Raw genomic sequence first — 24,742 nt, 5'->3', positions numbered from 1 at the left:
CTAAAATAGTCTCCATGGAGGTGGCACAGGAGGCAATTGAACCTCCATCTTGTGCTTCTGGGCAAAAGGCTCTTAAGCTTTTACAGAAGGGAGAAACCCCATCATTACCGCTTTCAAGAGTTGCATCTGAAAGGCATTATAAGCCATGCTCATGATTTCTCCCCTCTCAATTTAATTTTAAAATAAGATCATAGATTTTTGTTCTCAGGAGAGTTTTAAGAGAAGATGGAAGTCCCTCTCTGCCACTCTGAGTAACTTATGGGAAGAACAAAGTTTGGTATCCCTCTCCAGGATTCTATGTCTATAGGCCGAGCATGGTGACTTTAGGCACCGTGTTACTCAGTGTGACAGATATTTCAGATTCTGTTCAATGTTTAACTTTTTCTTTGAACTGTATAGGAAGTATGTGATCTAATACAGGCCTCTGGTTGCCTGGAGAGAGACCTTGGATTTAAAAATTACAGATTTTAGGGCTTAACTTCTACATACTTAAGACCTGTGCCAAAAGATCAAATCCTTTGTCACTCTTCAAAACGAGTACCAAAATATAGGGGCATCAATTTTACATGTGCATTGATTTTTAGATTATTCAAAAGCTTATCTGAAAATTGTGGGACTTTTGTATTTTACTTCTCATATATTCTCTCAATTCAGAAGTAACCTTTTTAAAATTTAATGTAATAAATTCTTCCAGTGTCAGACGCACATGCACACACACATATATGTATTTCCAGATCTCTTCCAATACTGATTTTTTATTAGTCACATTTTAGAAGTAGGCTCTTTCTGCATGGAATTTCTAATAGTTGGAAGAATTTCTTTAGCATTTATGTTTTTTCACATTCAGTAACAAAAAATGTTAGTACATTACAGAGATTTTTAAGGAGTGGAAATGTCTCTAACCATAAGGATTTCATTTTCCTCACCCAGTTATTTCGTATTTTAATTGTAGCCCAGGAAGCAACAAGGGAAGGGTACTAAAATTTTGTTGAATTTTTTTATCACTGCTGGAACATCTAGCTCTCTGGACTAGATAGATTATTTGGCCAATTCAAGAACTTCCTTTTTAAGCAAAGTAAGCAAATGATCCTGCGAATAATTTTATATTCAAATGTACTAGGTCTTGTAATGTGTAACTCGTTTATATAAATTTTTTCTTTGAGTATACAATCCCTATTGTCTAAAGCTATAAAAACTTTGTGACTGAAAATTATCACAACATACCCTGTGATTCTGATGACAAAACACATATCCGGTCAGCAGACAGAAGTGTTACTATCTTCAATGTTTACAAAACATTTTTAAAGCAAGAAAAAACCATAGCTCTTGAAAATGTACTGCATAGACTATAAGTGATGTTTATCAAAGTTTGTGTTAACAAATTTAGGATACAGGCTTGCACTCATCATACAAGCTTTTGCTCTACTCCCTGGCTTTTACCACAGCTGAACCAGGACAAAGAGGGAAATAATTGTGTTAGAAAGTGAAGTGTTAGAAATTACTTCTAATTGAATCAGAGGAAGACGAAAACTCTTTTATGACTGACTGACTTACAATTCACTTCTTGCTTTACTGGGATTTATACAAATATATATATATATAGTACTGTATTAATTTCAGTGATTGTGGGTGTACATGGCAATTGCATTTGAAATATGTATAGTGTGTCAGCAATGCGTAGCTGGAAGAGCATGTATGTTCCCTGCCCAGGTGAGGGCGTAAAGTGTCATAGCTACCCTGCCAGCCCTCAGTCCTGCCTGTCTGGTCATGGTTACAGGATGGAGCTTTCCACACTGTCATGTTTCAATCCATACTGAAAACCAATCCATGCACCAATCTACAAGCTCATCACACAGCAACTATGGGATCTTGTTTGAACCTTTTAGAACAGATCTGTATGCAGGGGATTCACAATGTTCAATTACTCTTTTGATTAATGAAAGTGGGTTACTCTCTGTTGGCTAAAGAAACAACCTTCAGACATGCTTATTCTTATATTTACATACATGCCGTTGTCATTTAACTACTGAATATATAATTAGATTCTAAAGAGTATATGGTCTTCCTCTCCTCTTTTAGAAAACAGGTAATGGCAGTAGTTACCCACTTGAAAATGGTGTGCATTTAGGCAATACAAACTCTTCTGCTTATGTGGGTAATGCCTTGTATAAGCATTTTGGAACTGAGAGTGATAGAGTGTGTATACAAGCAGTAATTGTCATAAACAGACTTAATTGACTCAAATACTGGACCAGATTGTTTTTATTCTATAACTGGGTAGTCCTAAAGATGAAATGGGACTGCACATACAGAATACAAAACAGATACTTTCTACTTTCACCTTCTGTTGAAAATCATAGCCTGGGTGGGATGGATGCATTCTATAGTTGGATTTGAACAAGAGAATATCCTAAAATATTGTGTTCTTGTTCCTAAAACATGTCTGGAAAAGAATTTGGTTTAAAGTACAGGTTAGAAGTAAAGTAGGGAAATAGGTTTTCTGCTGTACCTAGCAATCTCATATGTTCTGACACAAACTTTATGTGATACTGATTTAACACATGAAAACACCTGAGAAAGAAATTGTATTTTCTGCAAAATAGATATTAGACACCCTCAACTGTCAGAGGTGCAAAGCGAGCTGCTAGAAGCAAAAGTCAGTAAGGTAATTGCTGACAACACCACAGTCACATTAACAGCAATATATATTCTGTGCCACCAGATCATGCTAAGAATTTCCGATTTATGGAGGAGAGACGTACTGTTTTTTCACATTAATAACCAGTTATATTATGTTGCAGGGGGAGGATATGTAGATTTTATCCCACTTCCTCTGATTTTTTGCTTACTCTCAGGTTTTTTTCAGGTTATTTGAGGGTACCAGTGATTTAAGGCTTTATTCTCATGTAGTAGCATTTTAAATGGCTAGATAGTTCTCAAAGGTGAAAGTTTTGTGTATGAAACAATGTTACTTTTGTGCCCATATATCAGTTCAGTTTAGATGACCATGGTAGTAACAAGAATTAAATCTCTTAATTACTAAAAGAAGAACATGTTGCAGAGGTTGACTATGCCTTACAGACATAGTGGTGTGTATCCAGTACTGTAGAATATATATTTTAAATTCACATACACAGTGTAATTGTTCTACTGTTTTAAACATAAAAGGCTGTCAGCAGTTGGAGTTTGTGAAAATATGTAGTGCAAGAGAAATGGTCTTGGAAATGAATAAATCAAATTCCAAAGATTTTAATTTATAAGCACATTTCTCAGGATTTCCAAACAATGGATAAATACTTGAATAGTAATTTTCTCCCCTAGGGTTTTTTGGTACATTTATTTAAAAAATAACAAAAAAAAAGTTGTAGGGCACTAACTTGGAAACTAAAAGCTTTAAAGTCAGCACTTGGAGTACATTTGAAAAATGTGGTTTGACATGATGAACTTTTGGGTATAGGCCATGCACGCAAATGGCTGTCCTTTTACAGATGTTGGGAGACTCTCTCCAGTCTTTACCACAGTCTCCAACAGTAATGTTTAATAAAGTTTCTTACCTCCTACTTGAAAGATTAGGAGAAGGGAGGCAATCTGCTGCTTTGTAAAGACTCAGAAATATACTCAGGACAACTTACTTTCCATTGATGTTAATGCTCAGTAGTATATATTACACATGTATTATATACATACACACATATATAATACATGTAGTATCTGAACTATATATACACACATCATGTTTATATATAATACATTCTTTTGCTTATTGGGGAATAGGTAGAGGTATTGCCTTTTTACTTTTAAATGAACATAAACATCTCTTAAACTTTTTTCAAAATGAAGCAGTTTCAAGATAGGTCACATTGCCTTGCATTTTCCATGGATCAAGAGCACACATACAGATAGCCACTGCAATTCAGCTGACAGGCAGTAACTTGTTAAATTATCATAACTTCAGGGCATGTCTGAGCCCTTAATTCTTGTCAAATTAAGGTTGATACCACTGACTTGGGCCATAAAGGTAGTGGGCAAACACTTTTTATAATAGGCAAATGCTTCTTTCTCCTCTCTTGACCAGAAATACCCATATTCCAGGAATTAACAACATTTTAATTTACTTTTGTATCTTATTTTAAATCCTGATTGTAGAAGATGGCACTCTGTCCAATGTTACCATGTTATTGCTATCTAAGTGAAGTTTTGATTAGCTTTGGTTTATTGAGGAAACCCTCTTTGGGTTAGCATTGACTTGACATGGTAAGAAAGAAAACCCCAATATAATATTCCACATTTTATCCTCCTCAACTTTGGTAATTATTATATTATTATATTATTATTATTTATTATATCTATGGAAGAAACGTAAAATGTTGCAAGTTCTATTTTCACGTTGTTAATCTACCACAGAAAGCTTTCTTTTAGGCATTCTGATTCCAGTAGTGACTATAACTAATCATGATTTCTGAAAAAAAATCTGAGAAAATAAACATAAAATAAGTGATAAAGGAAGTCTTTTTACATTTTGTCCTGTCTCTGGTTTTTTGGTATAATAGGCCGAAAATTCAGCTATTCTGTTTATTGGCAGAAGTTACAGTGATACAGCTGGGATTCATATGTTCTGTATTAGCTGAGTTACTGCTATTTAACATTCTTGGATTAACAGAAAATTTACTTGCTTTTAAGAACCACACCTTTGCATATACTGACATTACGATGTACTATTGGTTAATTAAGGGAAAAATATGTATTTAGGCTTACTGCTCAAAATTATGCAGGAGACAGCTTGGTATTTTGGATAATTCTTCTTTAGCGCTAGCACATTTCCAGAATATGTTGGAACTAAGACTTAGAAAAGGAAACCTATTTCTTAAATAAAATATATTTTTGGGTTTTTTATGTGATGCATAATACGCACATGCTTTCCAGAATCATAAAACAGTGTGCACCTCCTCCCTCCTTTCTTAATGTATCATGTCCAATTCACAGTGTTTAATTACATATTTAAATTTAATCATGTAATCATTTAATACGTGTAAGCACAAGTTTAAAGTTTAAAATGCACCTCCTTGCTTTACTGAAATGGGACCAGTAAGTCTGTGAGCCTAAAAAGAAAGAGTTTATGAAAATGCATACATATCTGAGTAACACTGAAAGCAGAGTTCAGCAATGCCCAACGGGCCACTTCTACAATAGCAATCCACTTCTGAAATGTTGGTCTCTGCAGGGAAGATCACTATCGTTATAATTAGAGCTACACTACAATGGACTGCTCACAGTAGCTATTCCAAGAAGTTCTTTGAAGGTGAAGATGAGTGGTAGGCAGTCTCAGGAATAGAAAATTGCTTTCTCAAGTAAAAAAAAAAACAAAATCAACCAAATAAAATAAATCTTAAATAACTAGATGGCTAAAATAAATTTAAACTTTTGCCATCCCTATTTAAAATAAAATCACTGTATTTCCAGTTTGGATATTGCTGATGAGCACTAAAGAAATATATATCATTTATAATTTCCCAGAATATGTAACATGTAATTATACTTGCAAATAGATATATTTTGTGAGCAAATGAAGAGAGAGAAAAATATAGCAGCTCCACCTCCAGTGTTCTTGTTCTATTTTTGCTTTCAAAATCAACAATTCTGTTTTCTACTAATCATGAAGGCCTAATTTCTAAAGACTGTTTAGTGCTTTTAGGTAGGTACATTGATACAAGTAGGTATATTGATATGAAAAATATTTGAAGACGTCCTGATCAGTTTTTTATTGTCTTGCTTTTAAATACTTGTCCAGGCTGTCTTTAACCTTCTAAAGACTAGATCAGGTAGTTGACTAAAATTGAAAACCTGATATCAAAGCGCAGTCCCTGATATTCACACCAAAGCCAGCACACGTTGCTGTATGGGCAGCTTTTTTTTTATATAGTTTTACTGCTGCTCACAGAATTATATCCTGGAACTTTACATACCATGCAGAAATTTCTGCAGTCTGTTAAAACTATAAACTTAAAACTACAGCTGCAAGAATCCTAGAAACTGAATGAAAACTTTTCTCTGTGGAAGATTGCAATGCTCCTGCCAAGAGCATTCAAGATATGACAAAAAGATTATGACACTGGTTGCTTTTTCTTTTAAATAACAATGAAGATCTGGAAAAGAGTTCATAGAACTTAGCTCTTCCTTAGTAATAGGAATTATAGAAGAACATAAAGAGAAGGACAGGTAATAATTATTTAAGAGGAAAAATACCTGAGACCCTGAGTTGGAATTTTGTTCTGTTATCTGGAACACAAATAATAGATAGACCATCTGCTATGAAAATGATAACATTTCAGTACAAGGACAGAGTTTCAAAATGTACTTCTAGTGCATGTAGGAGACTTCAGCCTCTTTATTGACTTGAGTTTTGAGATCTGTTGTATTTCAATAACTCAGAATCACAGAATGATTGAGATAGGAAGGGATCTATGGAGATCATCTGGTTCAACCCCTCTGCTCAAGCAGGGTCACCTAGAGCTGGTTGCCCAGGACCATGTCCATATGGCTTCTAAGCATCTCCAAGGAGGGAGACTCCACAACCACTCTGGTCAATCTGTGCCAGTGCTCGGTTACCCTCACAGTTAAAAAAGTGTTTCCTGATGTTCAAAGGGAACCTTCTGTGCTTCAGTTTGTGCTGATTGCCTCTGGTCCACTGAAAAGAGCCTGGCTCTGTCCACTTTGCACCCTCCCTTCAAGGATTTATGCACATTGATGAGATTCCCTTGAGCCTTCTCTTCTCCAGGCTGAGCAGTCCCAGTTCTCTCAACCTTTCGTCATAGGAGAGAGGCTCCAGTTCCTCAGTCATTTTTGTGGCCCTTCTTTGGACTCTCTCCAGTAGGTCCACTCCAGTAGGTCCAATTTGGCAAGTTAAAAGGATATAAAAAAGATCTGCTATAAATTTGCTCTTCGCACTTTCGATGTGACAGTGGAACATAATAGTACAAATCGAAGGTAAATAGAAATATTCGAGCGGATGTAAATGCAGTAACACTTGTTTCTCTTCACAGTGAAATCAGGAAATTAACAACTAAACATTCTTTCTTCTGAATAATAGACATGATCTGACCTCTCCACTTTTTTATATTCCCCCACTTACCAGCAATTACATGATACTATAATCCACAGAAACTGTTTTTATTTAACGTTGGGTATCTTTTTTTTAATTTTGGATTCTTTATTTCCCAGAAGTTAATATTTTCTTTGGTGGTAAATGAAGACTTAGAATTGGATGGAATGAAGTTGATTTTCAAAATACCAAGCTTTTTGGCAATCTGGCCATTATAACAAAGCAATATGGTATTGTAAACGCTTTGGTGCCCACGTTTGATGTGTGTAGAGGAAATACCATAATTATTTCAGAAAATTATTCCTGAGTAATACAATTCCATTGATTTCACTAACTAAGCTAGTAACGTAGTTCTCTTCTGCTATTTTTATATTGCATTTAAGATACCAAACAATTCTATGCATGTACAATTTGATTAGTGATTTTAATATACTCTGGCAGACATTTATCTCCCAATTTAAACTTATGACTGCATGGACCATTTCTTAGGAAATTATAGTCTTTAGGTTTTAACCAAAGATTTTGTGGGGTAAATAGGCACATTTAACTTATTTTTATAAGTTAATAAAATATGGTTTGTGGTTTTTTAAAAATCTGCTGTCAGAGAAATACTCAATGTTTTGTTCCTTTTTCTCATAAAATATTATTGAATTGATGTCGACTTCAAAGTTGATTGAAATGGATGAGCTATCAAAATTCATAAGTTGTTAAAAAAGAATTTAATTTTAAAAGACCATTCGTAATTTAAGATAGTTTCAATAGTTGTAGTTAAAGTTTTGATACTTCAAAAATCTTTTTCACTTTCCACCTAAAAGTAACAATGTTTGTCAAAGCTAGAAATATTGCTTAAGTCTTTACTAATATGGATATAAAGTCAATCTGATGAATTTTTACTAGAGGTATTATGTGTATTATAAAACTATCACTGAATAAAAAAAGTTAGCACAGTTGAAATCCTAGGTTTGATCCTAGAAATGACCATGGTGTCATGACATACGCAACCAAGCAAAATGATACTTTTGACAGCATTTAAACTTCTATGGGTGTCTCAGTTCTCAGAACGTTTCCTTATTAAGGGAAGTTCATGTATTTGTGACTCCCTCTAGTGGATAGCTTTCTCAACTATACACTAGGAAATGTTCTCCATATTAAAATCATCTGACATTAAAAATTGAGAGGTCTCTGTTTTCATGGTGAAGATCTGATTCCATTCTCATGGATAGTCAGAATGTGTTTGTGTGCATCTCCACTCATTTTGCAATATATTTTTTAAAAGATTTTTTTTGTAATGTGGTTGCTGATAATCGTATCTATTTATATATGCAAATAATGTTTATACATTAGCAGATGAAACATCCTTTTTTTTCTGTGCTACAACTTCTTCTATTTCCCAGACTTTCATTTATGTGACTATATTCCTGAAATGTTTACAGTTTGCCTTAATTATTATTTAATTATATTTCAGGTACCACCAAAGTCAATCTTGTGAAGATCCCTTCAACTGCTTCCAGTCCTCGAGACACTGCTCTAGCAGCTGTTATATGCAGTGCACTCACGACAGTGCTCTTAGCTCTTCTTATTCTTTGTGTTATCTATTGTAAGAGGCAGTTTATGGAGAAGAAACCAAGCTGTGAGTTTCCAATTACTACTGTTTCTTTGTAATATTTATATACCGGTATTAGTTTGGCAGATCTCTCTGTAGGTAAATAAATGAAACGTCTACAGCGTTCAAGCAAGTTTAGCGTTGAGATGAACAAGCTAGCAGAAGCCCAAGACTCCATACAAGTTTGCCAGCTCAATTTGGGTGTTCCAGCTTCTACTGAGAAAATGCTGTGCAGATGTCCAGAAATAGTCCAATTGCATTAACTCTGTGCCATACTCTGTTAGATGCTGCACAGATATATTTGGACCATTCAGGATCCAAGCTGGGACGTCATTATGGAGTTGCAATGTCAATGTGGAAATACCAGCATGGAGGGTCTGTTCATCACATGCTATTGTGAAACACAGATTAGCTCATCCAGATAATGAATGTGGCCGTGTAGATAGCAGATTTGTCATTAATAATTTTGGTTTTATGGGCATATTCAAGATGAATTAAATGCCTAAGCCAGTTAGATTTGTAAATTTAAAAAAAAAATCCATAACAGTTCATCAATGTAATTCAGTTTGTTTATAATAAACTTTTTTCTGCCCCTTAATTTAAATTAAGGAAGTGAAAAGTTAAAAGCACTCTAGTTCCCAGTTATCATTTTAAAAAACTTTTATTAAAATATGTTTATAGCATCTAATGAACCCTGGATGTCAAACGAATAATATATAGGAGAATTGAGGTTAACACTGCTTACAGCATAAGCAAAAATAAAAAGATTGAGAGAGGCATTGTAAGAATTGTTCCTAACTGAGAAGATGCTTTACAATGTAAGTTTTGCCAAATTCAGACATAGTGAATTCAAACTTCAGTTAGTGGAATTTAGTAACTTGTTTGCCTTGGCCTACAATTATACAGATTAAAGGAAGTCTGCTGTTAATATAAAGCTCTTTAAGATAACATAAACAAAATCCCAGTGGCTGAAAGCTGAATGTGGAAAATTTCAGATGGGAATCACTGAGAATCATTAAACACTGAGAAAATGTAACAGTGAATAAGATATACTCTCAAATCATTAAAATAAGAGCAGATGTCTTCCTAGAAGAGGCTGTAGTTGAACCAGCTGTTCTAGGGTTTGTTGCAAAATCTGTGGTTTGCGTTATATGAAACCACATGATCATTGTGGATCTTTCAGTTGGAAAATGTATGGAAATACTGTATAGTATGACATTTAAGCGTTCTATGAAGATAGGAGGCTCTGAACAGGAAAAAGGGTATCATTTACTAATATATATTTTTATTCATTTTGTCCAAAGGGTCTCTGAGATCACAAGACATTCACTACAATGGCTCTGAATTGTCATGTTTTGATAGACCACGGCTAAATGAATACGATCACAGAACATGTTGCCAGTGCCAGCGAAGCACATCACAGACACGTGGTATGTTAGGTCTACTAAAAGGTGACTTTATGGCATGATGAACATTTATCTAACACTTGAGTTGTGACATTTAACTTTAACTACAGAGCTAACATTGTCAAACTACCCTTTGTCCTAGGCTAATTTCTCAATAAGCAGATAGAATTGCTAAGTAGCTATTTAGTTACGATTTTTTTTCCTGTTTTCATTCCAATGACCCTTCACTTAAAAAAAAAAAAAAGCTTTAAATGTCTATCTCATTTCTTTCTGATAAAAATAGCACTGCATCTAGCTTTGAGACTTAAATTAGTGTGAAGGATTTACCAGACAGTATCTAAGAATGTGATATGAATGCTAAAGGACATTAACAACCTGAATAATTCAAATCATTGAGATTTTGTGAAGTTGTATCAGAACAGATGCATTTATGATGTTAACAAATACATAATTTAACACAAGAGCGCAGGCTTAAAATCTCATCCTAATATGTTTGAAAGAGTACAGAGACTAAGTTTATACAGAGCTTTAACACTTTTAACATTACTATATTAATTTTCATTCCTTAGGACCAGTTCACTTGATTCCATCACTGTGCTGCGATGAAACCTGTAGCATGGAGCACAGCAGTAACAGTTGTGCTTTCCACTCACAGACTACGCTTAATGAAAGGTAACTTAGTTTTGTAAATGTCTATTAAACATTAAATATTTTTACGCAGTCAAATTAATATTTATACAGATACGATAGCTGTTTGAAGTGGAATGAGGGGTTTTCATGAACTATAGCCATATCCTCCCATTTTGTGCAAAAACAGGTTTATGGTGAAAAATCGATTTTAAGTATTGCTTAATAAATGCTGACTTGATATATCAGTTTCTCTGAAGAAGTAGTGACTTAATTCTCTCACAAGCAGGTAGTCTTCCTCTTACTCTATGGTACCTTAGAGGCTTTGGTGACCCCCGTTCTGCTGTGGGTTAGCAAGGTGCTGCATAAACCTGTGAATCTGGGGGGATTAAGGTACAGTTTAGAAGTGTCATGAAGATTTTCTTCTTTTAGAAACTCTTAATGACTGTGAGATTTGAAATATCTAGTATTTTTTAATTTCTACCAGATTGTAACCATTATTTTCTCCTGATCAGCTGAATATAAATACAGGAGTGCCATGAGCTAAATATATAAAATTTAAGCTGTCATTCAGAGTTTCCTGGTTACAGATTTTAACACAGGATGTATTTATTTCTTTTAGCTAGAATCTTTTTCCATATAAGGTTTAAATTGGTATCCAGCTGTTTTGTTCTTATGGCCAAATGTAACTAAATATGTAGAGGCAGCTTCTTCATAGGTATTGTTTATGCAAGGTGACTTAGTGACATAAGTACAAGATACAAAATACCTAAATTTTCTGTAACAACTTGTTTAAATACCAGCAAGCTTGAGTTATCCTTTTATACCACCATGGCTGACAAATTGTGAGTTATGTACTTTGTGAGGGATCTTTTGGTTAAGGCTTTAAAAATAAATGTTATATCCATGCTATATGGACATCAAAGATCCTGTGGTTCCTTCCAGTAGAAATGGAGTTTGCTCCAATTTCCTTTGCCAAAATAATGTATTTCCTTCAATTGTGGTGCAATGTCCTGACTTTTGGCCTCATCTATGAAAATGCTTTGTGTGTATATCAAAGCTATTAAAGCATCATGTTTTGGAAATGAGTAAGGCTACTTAAAGTCTGTTACAGGCAATGTTAATGTGCGATGAGTTTTGTCACGCAAATTATTGCTGTATATCACACTTAATGCAGCCTTTACCATTTTATAAATCTGTAGACGGTTTTTGGAAATAAAATGTATTAGTATAACTTTTGGGATTTGTTAATACTTATTTTGGTATACTATATTAAAAAACATTACTGGGCTTTCAACAGAGATAGGCATGTATAGTGTACTCAGGCATGTCAGTATCATCATGCACTTTAAATACACTTGAGATAGATAATACTGAGTTTCTACTTCCACTGTCTTCCATTTTCCATAAAATAAAAATAATCCTTGTGAGAATTAAAAATCCTTGCCCTTCTTTAATATTATGTCCTTTCCACATGAAAGAGAATAGAAAAAAAACTTTTCACATTTTGAAGGCTAGACAGAACAAACTGAAAAATATAAAGTGAATGCATGTTCAGTATGAAATCGCACACATAGAAATAGTTTCAAGCAATCTTGTTGTCTATTCCCTTCTCCCAGTCTGAACCCACTTTACTTATTTTACTTCCGTTAGATTTTTGTCTAGCCTGGTTTTTTTTGAAGATTGTATGTTGGAGATTCCAGAGTCTTCCCAAACATCTTTCTTGCTGCAATTTAAGCCTGTTATATCTTGTCTTAACACACACACCCCCCCCATGCATTGAGAACAAATAAATTCCTTCCTCTTTGCAAAAGTCTTTGTGTCTGAACACTACTGTAGTAATTTTTATCATGTTTCTGTTCTTTAGACTATAAACAACCCCAACTGTAGTTCATGTTTTCTAGAATCCTGAATTCACAGTACAAAGGGCTCTAGGCATCCTTTTTTACCTTTAGTAGTGTTCTCCAGAGCTTTCTTCATTTCCAGACGAGGAACAAACTGTATTCCTTTTCAAAAGAATTTGTTTGTACAAGATGCCTCTAGAGTATTGACTTAATACAACCCTGTTAAACCTTCCTGAAATACCTCTAATTACTAATGACAGTAATTACAATACTGATAATATTTTCTGGAATGCTTTTGAAACCATGTGTCTTTTATCCTTTTGCAGGGCTTCTGATTCTGTTGGAGAAATGATTCCTACCTTCCTTGGTTCTCTTTCACACTCTACCTGTGGAGACATTTCAGATGCTTGGCCTCTCATGCAAAACTCAGCTTGTTGTGACAGCATTTCTTTCTGTGAATCATATTCAGAACTGGCTGGAGGATCTGCAAAATCCTGCAGCCCTGAGACTGAAAATGCAGCCACTGTTGAGTTGGATAATAACCAGGAACTAAGTGAAGTACTTATTTCAGCTAAGTCTCTTGATGGAAACATTGCAAAGTCCTTTGAAATCTCCAAACATAAAACATGCATAGAAGTTTCATCACTTCAGAACTCAGCGGCTGCTGAAACCCAGCCAAAGACAAAGCGTAATGGAACAGCAAGTGACTCTACAGACTGATAAAGAGGTAAAAAACTTAACTACAAAGGAGTGAGAATGAGTACTCAAGGCACGTAGAGCTAGATATAAATAGAATTGTAAAAAGCTGTAGGGTTATGTTTCTCCATTGCTATTGCTGAAATAAATTAAAACTCTACGAGAGATCCAACAATTTCACATTTTTAAATCATTGACTGAATTTGAAAGGTGTAATTACTCAAACTGTAATGTTGAGATAATATGTTCCAGAATACAGGGGGAAGTCTGTATACCAGTCAGCTTTTATCAGTTTGTTTTGTTTTTTTTTTCATTAAATTTCAGGGGAAAAAGAATCAGTTTAATGGCCTTATGACCAAACTATTATGTGAGGCTAGCCCTTGTTTATGAGGGAAGAACTGAGGACTTGTCTTTGCTTATTGTAAACAAAGCATAAAAGACATGCAAGTGTTCATCCAAAAATATTTACAAAGCCTTCTCTGTGAAGTTACTACAGCAGCAGCAGAAACAGAAGAGAGAATCTCAAACGCTTTTTAATGCCATTCGTATTCCCATGTGATCAGATAAAACATTCCGTACATTTGTCCATAAAATATAATTTAATCTATAAAAGCTCAGAAAAAATGCAGGTCTGAGGTCAAAATGAAAAGAGGTGATAAACGATGGTCTCTACCGCATAACAATGTAACCATCACAAAAAGTCACTCTGCTACTGCTTCATCATTGTATCGTTTTGAATATTAGCTGTGCTCTGTATTTTTAAAATGGCATTTTCTACTACTAGAAGTAACTTGGAGCAACAAGTAGCTAATCTGTGAAAGGATCCCAAATTATGGCATGTGTACAGGTTGTTACTCAAGGGTTATGCAGGCTGTGGCTGGAAAGCTGAAATGGTCTCCTATGCATGTACACAGAGGCAGGAACAGAAGCAGTTGCCACTAATATTAATAATCCACCAACCTTAATTAAGAAAATTACGCTACCTGTAATTATGAAAATTTTGGGTCATCTGCAGAAATAAAACTGCCTTCCTTTGATCCTCTGCCATTTGGTTTGCATGCCACTTTCATATTGTTCTTAAATAAGAAGTAAAAAGTAATTAGTATTTAACAAAAAAAAAATGCATATTCTGAAAACATGTAAGTGCAATAGTTAATTCTTTGTAAATCAAGTCTTAATTCTTTAGGTGACGTTTTCAAGAGGAGGAAAGGGAGGTAAACAGACTGCTAAGTCAAGAATTTTTTTTTGCCATTAACTTCAACGGAACTCGTATATCACCCTGAAAATCTGCTGCTGTCACTGAAAATAACAACCTTATCTAGGTCGCGCATATTTTTCTCAATATATTATTTACAATATATAGTTTTGTCTGTAACAGTGTCTGGCACTAACTGCCCATGTGTCAGATAGCAATTGTCATAGCTTCATTTTGGTATATGCCAAATATCATTAGGTGATCGTCGTGTTCTAGGTATATAGGAAGGGACAGTGACATGGCTATGACTGCAAATCTCGATGCTGCTAGTTCCCAGTTTTTCAGTGGTTATCAATGGAACTTGAATGCTCCCTTGATGTTTTAAGGGAATATATTTCCATATTAACAAGATTTTAAAAATCAAAACTGTGTGTGTTTTTTCCTACTAAACCATGTATCAACTTCAGAGGTATGTGATTAATCTTATTTAGAGTTTTTCTAGATTAAAAGAACCACAGAATTTCAAAATACCACTATAAAAATTAACTTACATTTCACCATACTTATTGTGATACATAAATTGTAAATTTTCTTACTGATTCCTATGTGTATGTAGACTTTTTTCCTGACATTTAAAAATCCTGTATTCTTTGTTGGTTTTGTACTATCATGTATCACTACTGAGATTTGTATGTAATTCTGAATAAGCAAGATGGTTTGGGATGGTTAGGTTTTTCTTAGTTTTTTTTCTTTAATAGACTTTACTGATTCATTTTTTACAATTTCTCCATATTCAGACTGTACAGTGCATCATTATATATGCATCTTTGGTGGAGAAATTTAAGTAGCATTTGAGGGACAGGACCAGGACTAGGCTTACCTGAGATGAATTTTCAGGCTGAACTCTGACCAGCTGTACAACTCCAAAAAATTATTTCATCTCAGTCTACCCCATTTTTTCCATTTGCCCTTCATCTTTCTTGTCTTTTTGAAATATTTTGAGGGAAGGATGGTCTTTTTAGTACATGAGGATGTATTACAGTCTTGCATAGGGCCATACTTCATTGTTATATTGCAGAATAAATAATAATGCAATAAAATCAGAAGATAGCATATTTTTATTTATGTGCATATAAATATAAGGTTTTTAATGGGTGTTTTAATACAGGTTCAGTCTTCAGATTTAAATGAATTTTTACAGCAAGCAGTAAGTATAGCTGTATTTTTTTAGTGTTTAGTCAAGTATAGAAGTACATACAGGTTTTTTATGAGTTTATGTAACCACTGTTCTATCACTTTCTTTTAGGAAGCCAAGCTGTTTCTCTCAGCACTAAAGCTGAATGCTTCCCTTACGCTCCTCTGCTGATTTTCATCAAACTTAGTCTGGTCTTCAATGTTGCATGGTTTCAAAATCAGCTGGAAAAAAATGGCATCATTTCACACCTTCCGAGCAGTTGCATTTCAGCCATAACAGCTGAAAAATGAAACTTCGAGGAGCATCCTAGGAGAACCCTGAAAGTGGATTTATGACCTTTTGCATCTCTTTTAAAAAAAGAACCTTCTGTTCCCTCAGATTCTCAAAAAGTCTAATGAGTGAGCTTAAAAGTATATGTAAATACAGCAAGAAATATAAATACTTCAGTGTGTTTAGGTGGGTATCTTAAATATGGCTATAGATGGCAGAAGGCGTGGGACAAGACATTGCCAGTTATTCTGCTCGCAGATTTATGCATACATTAGGATTTTTTTGGCTGGTTCTAATTTTAAATCAGTTTCCTGCTGTTGAAGGACTTAAAAAATAAACATTTCTATTTATGCAAGGATCATCTATTGATAAACTGAAGCTTTTATTATATATTACATTATAGTCAATAAGCTAGTTTGGGGAGTTAAAGAATTTGCATGTTACAATATGTATGGTTTAAGTCCCCTCCATCCAATTATTACATTTGTGGAAGAGGGCATTGTTTTGTTAAATATAGCAGGAGATTAGCTTTAAATTAGATATAGTTTAATGAAAGTCAGCCGTATAAATAGGCATGTTGTGTTAATTGGTAGTCTCAGTATTGGAATACAGCACTTGTTGTTACAGCATGTAATTTTGGAATGTTGAAATCAACTGTCACATCAAAATGTCGAACTATAGCAGGTGTGCCATAAAGTATTCATACAATGAGACTATTACTAATATTTTTTAGTAATGCATTATTGTTAAGGGTCAACCTTCACGGTGACCCAATTGGTTCATTTAGCAGGCCTTTTCTTTTCATTCATGTCACTCTGTCCTTCTCACTGTAGTATTGTGTAAATTTTTCCACACAAAATATAAAAATTAATTCATAACTTTTTTTAAAAAAAAAACCTCTGAATTGAATCCTCAAAGTTGCGTGCACCCCTAGTAAATTATCAACTCTCTGCCCTCATTGCTGTTCTTCAAGATTTTTTTAACTGCAGTTTGTTGCACCACATCCCATAATACCATTTGTTCTGCAGCCATTTTTATCCCTAAAACAGTTTTCACTTCTCTGAGTAATCCCAGTAACCTCTACTGATTCATTACATTCAACAGGCTCAAACTTGTCAGTGATGAACTCTAGCAATTATTCTTTAAAGTACCCGATGTGCCTTGACAAAAGCAAAGCAATCAGCAAAACAAATGCAAATTTGCAATAAATATTACTCAACTTTCCACACATGGTTTGTGTGGCAATGGAAATGTTGAGACAGTATTCATATTCCATAATGGAAAAATTTTGCTTTGAAGCACCCAGTAGAAGGTTGAACCTGCACAAGAATAGCTAAAGCCAGTATAGGCAGCCAGGGCAGTAAGATGCTTCAGCTAAAACCAGTGAGATTATTCATGTGTGCAGAAATCATGAATAACAGTTATGAAATTCAAACCAAAGTAAGTGAAGAAATTACGTAAGTGATTTTTTTTTAAAGTAGTACATACCACCATTTGGTCACTGACAGAATAATATGCAGTTATACAGGGAGTACAACTGGTCAGCTAAATACTTTAGAGTATACAGTCAAATAAGAGTAGTTTTGAATAATTTCTTTGGATACTTTCATACATTTAAGAAGTGACAAAACGTTATTTTTCACTACATGTGCATGAAGAGATGTGTGCTTCTTTGTATATACTTTGTAAATAGAAAAAATCCAATGTGCATTTCAGTATATGGCAAGATATTTTTAGAACATACGAAGATTTAACTTTTCACTAATAACAGTTCTTTAAAATGCTATGTTCAAAAGTTTTGCCAGCGTCTGCCACAGTAAGTATGTTTTCCCGTTGGAATTTACACTTTGTATAATTGTTTTTGTCCGGCAACTCTAGAGAAAAATAGTCATCTCTTTAAATGAGTGACAGATAGCTTGGGAGCAAATTGGGAGGAAAAAATGAAGAATCATAGAATCATAGAATCATACAGGTTGGAAAAGACCTCTAAGATCATCGTGTCCAACCGTCAACCCAACACCACCATGCCCTCTACACCATGTCCCTAAGGGCCTCATCTACACGTCTTTTAAATACCTCCAGGGATGGTGACTCCACCACTTTCCTGGGCAGCCTGTTCCAAGGCCTGACCACTCTTTCAGTAAAGAAATTTCTCCTAATGTCCAATCTAAACCTCCCTTGGCGCAACTTGAGGCCATTTCCTCTTGTCCTATCGCTTGTTACTTGGCAGAAGAGACCAACACCCACCTCGTTACAACCTCCTTTCAGGTAGTTGTAGAGCGTGATGAGGTCTCCCCTCAGCCTCCTCTTCTCCAGGCTAAACAACCCCAGTTCCCTCAGCCGCTCCTCATAAGACTTGTGCTCCAGGCCCTTCACCAGCTTCGTTGCCCTCCTCTGGACACGCTCCAGCACCTCCATGTCCTTCTTGTAGTGAGGGGCCCAAAACTGAACACAGTATTCGAGGTGCTTTTTAAATATATGTGTATATTGTGTATATACTTTTTTCCTTAATTTAACCAAATTGGTCCTTTTTATATTGCCTGTGGCAAGCAATGTTGTACATGCCAATAGAAAACATACACTACCACCACATTTAGACTGCCCACATATCATGTCTAGCGACTTACAGTGCTGTTTTAAATACACCTTTAAGGAATGTAAATTAAAATCTTGTATAAATCGTTTTGTAATACTTTTTCTACTTGTGAATAAAATGTTACATGAACCCATCTTGGTTTGTTGATCTCAAATTAATAATAGCATTCTCTACAAAGTTAGTGATCAATTCTTTTATTATTTTTAGAATTCCATAATTCTTTAATTGTATTAAAATTATGGTATAACTTGGTACATCTTTGTCTTGAGATGCTTGCTGTTTAACAGTAGCATCATTCTTCAAGCTGGAAGACCTTGAAGAAGCAGTAAGTTAACACCAATCCTTAAAATCGTAGTGCTTAAAAATCTTTTCAAAATTTTGCTTCTCAAGAAAGGAAGAAAAAAGCTGTCTGTATAATGTCTTTGAAAAGAAACCAAGTACTCCACACAGTAGATGGTTTCACACAAGACAGATGATACATAAATAATGACAGTAGCTGTATTTTTGAAACAGAAAAGGATGCCCTGATCATGGTCCCTGATTAGTACCAACAGAGCCTGCGCGTACGTTGCACTGCAGCAGCCAAGAGTGGTTTCAAACCTTGGTTGAAGAAAGAGGGAATTAGAGAATACCAATAGAGAAGACCAATTACCCGTGATCATTTAGACCATTTTTCAAACATTGTCCAAAAGGTTTATATGTTAAAAAGATTTGGGAAAATGTTACTCAAATGGGATGCTGTACAATTTAAATGATTAAGAAAGGGATGGCACGGTTTGAATGACTAGAGTAGAGGACTGCAAAGAAAGAGTAATTTGATAATTGCATATAATTACATGACTTCTTATACATAAGAATGTATATTATGTAAATACATAAGAAGCAGTGACTGGAAACTGAATCCAGATAAGGATGGTAGGTAACATAAAGCCAGGTTGTTTGTGGTGGAGAATTTGTAACACTATTGGTTTTTATGGGAAAGTTTAAGAGAAATTGAAAGCTGCTCTGTCCCTGTCGCTATTTTATTCTAGTGAATTTCACATTAGCTCTTGTCTGTGTATTGCTGTTATTCCTCCAGTCCTTTAAATACCTAATTCAGAGCTTACCCGGGGAACACCTTCCCAGAATAGCAAGGTCTCCTTGTATGACTCCTCTCCCTATGTGCTGCACTCCTGAGTAGTCTTCTACTTGTCTTCTGCTGAGGCTGTCAAAAATGGCAGCAGTCCACATCCCCAACCTACCTAAACACCCTTCTAGTTCACTTCAACGCTTGCAAGTCTGCAAGGCAGCACATGGCATGTTTGGTAGTTCCCTTTTTGTGTCAAGAAAGGTCACAGGTCTTAGCACTGCTAGGATCGCAATAGTATGCCCCTGCAAAAACAAAAATAAAAAAAATCAAGAAAAAAAACAGGAATTGAAAAACAGGTATTATTTACTCTATTTTATCTGGAAACAAAATACAATTCAAAACAAATTATGTATGTGATCATAAAACTTGCATAGACATTTGATCATATTGGATATAATACAACTGTCATTAGCAAGGCTGCAATTTTCTATCTAACTATCTTTCTAAACGAGGTCTACAGAAAAAAAAGGCACCCCAAAATCTTTTCCCTGCTTGCATTGCTTTTCAGTACAACAGTATTTCCTGTCTACAAGGTAGACCAAGCTCTTAATCCAACGCTTCTCATCCTACCATAAGTTTGAGATCGTATGGCTTTTCCCTTTGTTGTGGGCTCTTTGAGGGCCTTCGGTTTGCATTCCTCTGAAGTCCCTCCAAGCAACGACCTTCATGCATTAAATTAATCCTCTCGCTGACTTCAGTGATGGAGGTTTAGATCGCTACCTGCAGCACATTCCAGTGCAGACACTGCTGCTTTGTTTTGCCCTTTTAAGAAAAGGGTATTGAAGGGAGCATGTAGTGTTTTATCAGGCACGGAGCAAGCTGAGGTTGGGTACTGCAGAGCAAAGCCACACAATGCACACATTGTGCTGGCAGGGTGCAATTTAATCCATATTTAGTTTTGGCGTGAGTGTTGGTAAAACCCACTTGCTCTTCGCCTTGCACATGAGCAATTTTGATGAAGTCCGGTAAGGTAGGGCTTTCAATAGGATAAAAATAATAGTGGGTGGATTTGCTCGTGAGCCTGCTGGTTTCCACAACAGCAGTGACTGATGGCATTAGAGGAAATGTTTTCTAATAGCGTACTGACAGAGAGGGTGGCTGCTTGAGGGCACACTAAGGCTTCTAGCAAGCGCCACAGCTTCAACAGCAGGGTCAGTTAAGACTGAGATTTTTTTTTTCCCCCATCATTTGATTTTCTAAATCCTTCCTTATCACAGTTGGATTTAATGTTTTTTTTTCATTGACCTGACAAAGGGAGATTTGGCTTGTTCCAAAGGTTATAAATGACATCTTTCTAAAGCATTGGTAGAAAAGCACACAATAAAGAAGGCAGCTTTTAGGAAGTGCTTTCTCTGAACCTCAGTCTTTGTGGAGTTTTCCATTTCTTCTGCCCAGGTCCCAGTTTCAGTTTGTGGATGGACAATTCACATGCTATTCAGCATGCAAAAATTCTCCTAAGTATAGGAGATAACATACCAAAATCTGGTCTGTAATCAACAGTTTAAGGGAGAACACTGATTTAAAGCTTGGAAAAAATTAAACCATTGGAATTCAATTTTTAACTAGCAGGACAGATGGGTTCAGGCAGAAGAAACGCTACATCCTTTAGATGATAAAATCCCTATTTTATTGATGGGTTAAAAGAAGCAAGCCCTGTGGGTTCAGCCTTCTCTCTCATTAGTTGGAACAGGTTATGGGATCTGCAGGGAAGAGCTCAAGAATGCCATAAATTACATCTCCTGTGGCTTTCAACAACAAATAGATAGCGCTGGAGTTTACTGAAGGTGTTGGCAAGTGCTGTAATAGGGATTCCTGAAAATATCTGTCTGCCAGATGATGTTTCCTCATACACAGCATGTCGCCGAGGAGGTCTTGTTGCATTTACAGCCAGATGCTTTCTTTTGCTAGAGAAGAAGTCTTTTTATTGCCTTTCTGCAATAGGCGGACTGGGGGTGGTGGGTGAAGCAGCAACGCCTGCAGAAGCCAGAGGAGAGCAGGGTGCAGCGCGGATACGTCCAGCGCGCACTACAGCCTGTTACAGCTGATTTCCCTCTGCAAGTCTCCCAGCTGTGCAGAGGTTAGCTGTAAATGTGCTTGGAAGCCTAAAAAATCCCCAAAGATGCAATATTGCACCTTCTGCAGATGTATCAGTGTTGTAAGTGCGGTAGCTGAAAGCTAAAAGTAAAAAGAAATTAATATAATCTGTTAGTTGAGTGGGGGGAACCAAAAATGCCTAAAAGTTTTGGGCTCAAGGCCTTCTTGGATCTGCGTTCTAATGTTTGCTTGCACACTTTGCATCTAGTTAAAGGGCTACAGCTCTGAGGATGCTCCTGCAATTCTTACCTCATCCTGGGGAGCCGAAGTTTCCTTTCAGTTTGGCCTTGTTGTACTTCATGCTGCAAGAGCTGGAGGGTTTAAATCCCTGACAATCTCTGTTCTTTTCCCAATTACCTAAATTTTTTGACAAAAAAAAAGACTCTCTCCATTCAAATTTTGCTTAAGTTGCATTACTCACAAGCTGCCCGTAATAAGACTCCGATTTCATTTGCTCATGGAAAAGAAATGCAGTTACCTTAATGCCACCCAGAAGACAGCCCAGGAATCGGGTGCCGATTCCTGCTGTTGGCAGTGTCTCCCTGCTGCTCTGTCCCCCTAGCCCGGGAAGCAGGACAGAAAAAATCAAAACACCTCTTTGACCAGAGCAACCCCAACCCACACCAGCAACGCATTCTTTAAAAATCTGTTACTGAATCACAGCTTATGGGCAGTTCAAACAAAAGGGAAAAAAAAAAAAAAGACGACAGAGACAGGAGAAAAAAAACTGCATAAAGAATTATACTGGAGAGTCATTCAGCAAAATTCCCTTTTGTGTATTAAAAGCTTAGCTAAATAACCTTGGGCTGCACAGGAAGACAAGGAGGAAGGAAAACTCTTCTGATCTTTACAATCACCCTGCCCCTCGAGCATACCAGGCATTTTATCTTCTTAGTCTCCAAAAAAATTTGATTTTGGGAAGTAGACATGCAGCACTTACCCCTCGTTCTTGACGCAGAAGGGTTTGCCCTCCCCATCCCCTGCCCCGCGTCAGAAATAGTAACACACGGCTGGCACTGAAGGCTCTTTCCAATCAGGAAAGGAATGTCCCTATCTCCTACCCCCTCTCCTCCTGTTTTATGGCTCTTCCCCACCGTTCTGCCTTATTTATCACTACTGCAATTTTCAGGTATTTCTTTGCCTTCTTTCTTCCAGGCCCGTGTTTCCCATTCTCCCGCCTCCACTAGCTGGTCTGCTCCCCCATTGCCACATGGAAGCAGAATTGTAGATTTAATTTCATGAGCCCGGAAGATGTAACACAACGTATATAAAGCCTTAGGGCTTTGCTCTCTTCTTATATACAAGCAACGGAAATGAAGGAAAGGGAAACAAAGGTACCCAACCATAGCGTGCAAATGCTGGCCTGTGCGACACTGGGTACAGCTTACTCTCAGAAAGGCAGTGAGCTCAAATTCAAAGCCAGCCTACCCAGGAATTTATTTGGTTGGACTCCTATCTGTGGGCAACTGCTTCTAAACATAATGGTTGAGTGCTTAAAACAGTGACTTTTAAGCACATGCCCTGATCAGAATTTTTCCGCAAGAAAACTAGAGACAAGGAACTGGTCACAGCCACAAGTGAGACAGAACTATCACGACAGTATGTAAAAATTGCTGATAACGGGACTTACCCTAAAGTGCTGCAAAAAATTTATCTATTGAAAAGATTACAGGCAGGACAGTTGGCAATTATCATGGTTTAAACTGACTGGAAACAAAAACCTGCCTTCTTTTTTTGTCTGGAACAGTCATTTTCTCTTCCCTGAGATAATCTTACCACAAAATATTATAGCAAAATAAACAACCACTCATATCAGATCTCCTTTACACACTCCTGACCTGGTGTTTGACTTAATTTCCTGAATGGGTGAGTCAAAGCGGGTTGGGCCGACCTGTGAGCGGAGACAGACGAGGGCATTCCCTGCTGTGTGCTGAGTAGGTTGGTGGAAAACAGCATCAACGTGGCAAAGGAGTTACTGCAGAAAGGACGACACAATTAGACTTAGTCTCCTGCTTAGAACAGCTAATTATAAATTAGCCCCAATCACACATAAGTTATTTGTTTATATTTGGTTCAACAGAAAACTAGAGTCAAAATAATTTTAACACTAATGTTTTAAAACACTTTAAAACTTACGAACAGCAAAACAGAACAGGTGGAATGAAGAATCCCATATAATTTGGTCTGAAACAGGCAATGATCCCGCGGGCGCGGGGCGGGGGTGCCGGGAGGTGGTACACCCACCCGCTCCCCACAGCCTTGCTGACAGCACCACTGCTCCCATCTCAAATCCTCACCTTTTGAAGCTCGCCAGCTATTGCTGGGTAACAGATCAGCTGTAAATGATATAATTCTTTTTTTATATTATGCTGTTACAATCTTTACATTTGCTTATGGGTGAAAACTATAGGGCCCTACAAGGGGCTTTCAGGAGCCCCTACAGCTGCTCATCAGGGCTGGGCTCCAGCCGATCCGGCCCCTCTGCAGCGCGGAGCTCCTCACCTGCCTCCAGCCGAATGCAAAAGCGATGCCACGGCCATTGCACGCAGCGGCTCCTCCATCCGTTCCTGCAGCTGAAGCAATATTGTATTATATTGACATCTGCCTGGCCCCGGGTTTTTTTGCTAGGTATTTTGTTGGTGCTTGCTCAAAGTTTTCAAGTGGGTGAATGGAAGGAACTGCGTTACAATGTACTGCTCTATTATGAAATTTGGCTCTAAAGAAGCATTTGCACTTGGTCTGTTTGGCTCTGGCTCTTTATTAAGGGATGGAGTGGGAAACTGCAAACTTGTTTCAATGAGTGAGCCTTTTTCTTAGCACTACTCGTGGACTTCCTGCAGCCGAAGGATATATTGCTGGCTGCAATTAATTCATCAGTTTGCAGTCTGTGAAAACCCAGATTCAGAAATGGCTGAAAACGCTGCCACCACCGTGCTGCAAGCTCTTGATGGGGATTTCCTTCTAATGGCTTTTTGTTGGGAGATCCCA

The 24,742-nt window shown here is 36.6% G+C and overlaps 2 protein-coding genes across 3 annotated transcripts in view; one reads left to right on the top strand and one right to left on the bottom strand.

Moving 5' to 3' along the window:
• The window catches only part of TNFRSF19 (TNF receptor superfamily member 19), a 60,781-nt gene extending 42,118 nt beyond the window's left edge, over positions 1 to 18,663 (top strand). For both annotated transcript variants that reach the window (XM_075139925.1, XM_075139926.1), the window contains 5 exons: positions 8,565 to 8,729; positions 10,007 to 10,132; positions 10,678 to 10,780; positions 12,906 to 13,306; positions 15,777 to 18,663. In XM_075139925.1, the coding sequence (XP_074996026.1) occupies positions 8,565 to 8,729; positions 10,007 to 10,132; positions 10,678 to 10,780; positions 12,906 to 13,299 (788 nt within the window). In that variant the 3' untranslated portion in view covers positions 13,300 to 13,306; positions 15,777 to 18,663. The remainder of the gene's footprint in view (positions 1 to 8,564; positions 8,730 to 10,006; positions 10,133 to 10,677; positions 10,781 to 12,905; positions 13,307 to 15,776) is intronic.
• Positions 18,664 to 19,794: 1,131 nt separating this feature from the next.
• MIPEP (mitochondrial intermediate peptidase) overlaps positions 19,795 to 24,742 on the bottom strand; it is a 99,179-nt gene continuing 94,231 nt past the window's right edge. Inside the window, exon 19 of the mRNA XM_075139919.1 lies at positions 19,795 to 19,902. Coding sequence (XP_074996020.1) covers positions 19,853 to 19,902 — 50 coding nt within the window. The 3' untranslated portion in view covers positions 19,795 to 19,852. The remainder of the gene's footprint in view (positions 19,903 to 24,742) is intronic.

This window comes from Calonectris borealis, chromosome 1, assembly GCF_964195595.1.
Source record: "Calonectris borealis chromosome 1, bCalBor7.hap1.2, whole genome shotgun sequence".
Lineage (NCBI taxonomy): Eukaryota > Metazoa > Chordata > Aves > Procellariiformes > Procellariidae > Calonectris > Calonectris borealis.
The sequence above is the reverse complement of the archived record's forward strand: the minus strand, read 5'-3'. Positions and strand labels throughout refer to the sequence as shown.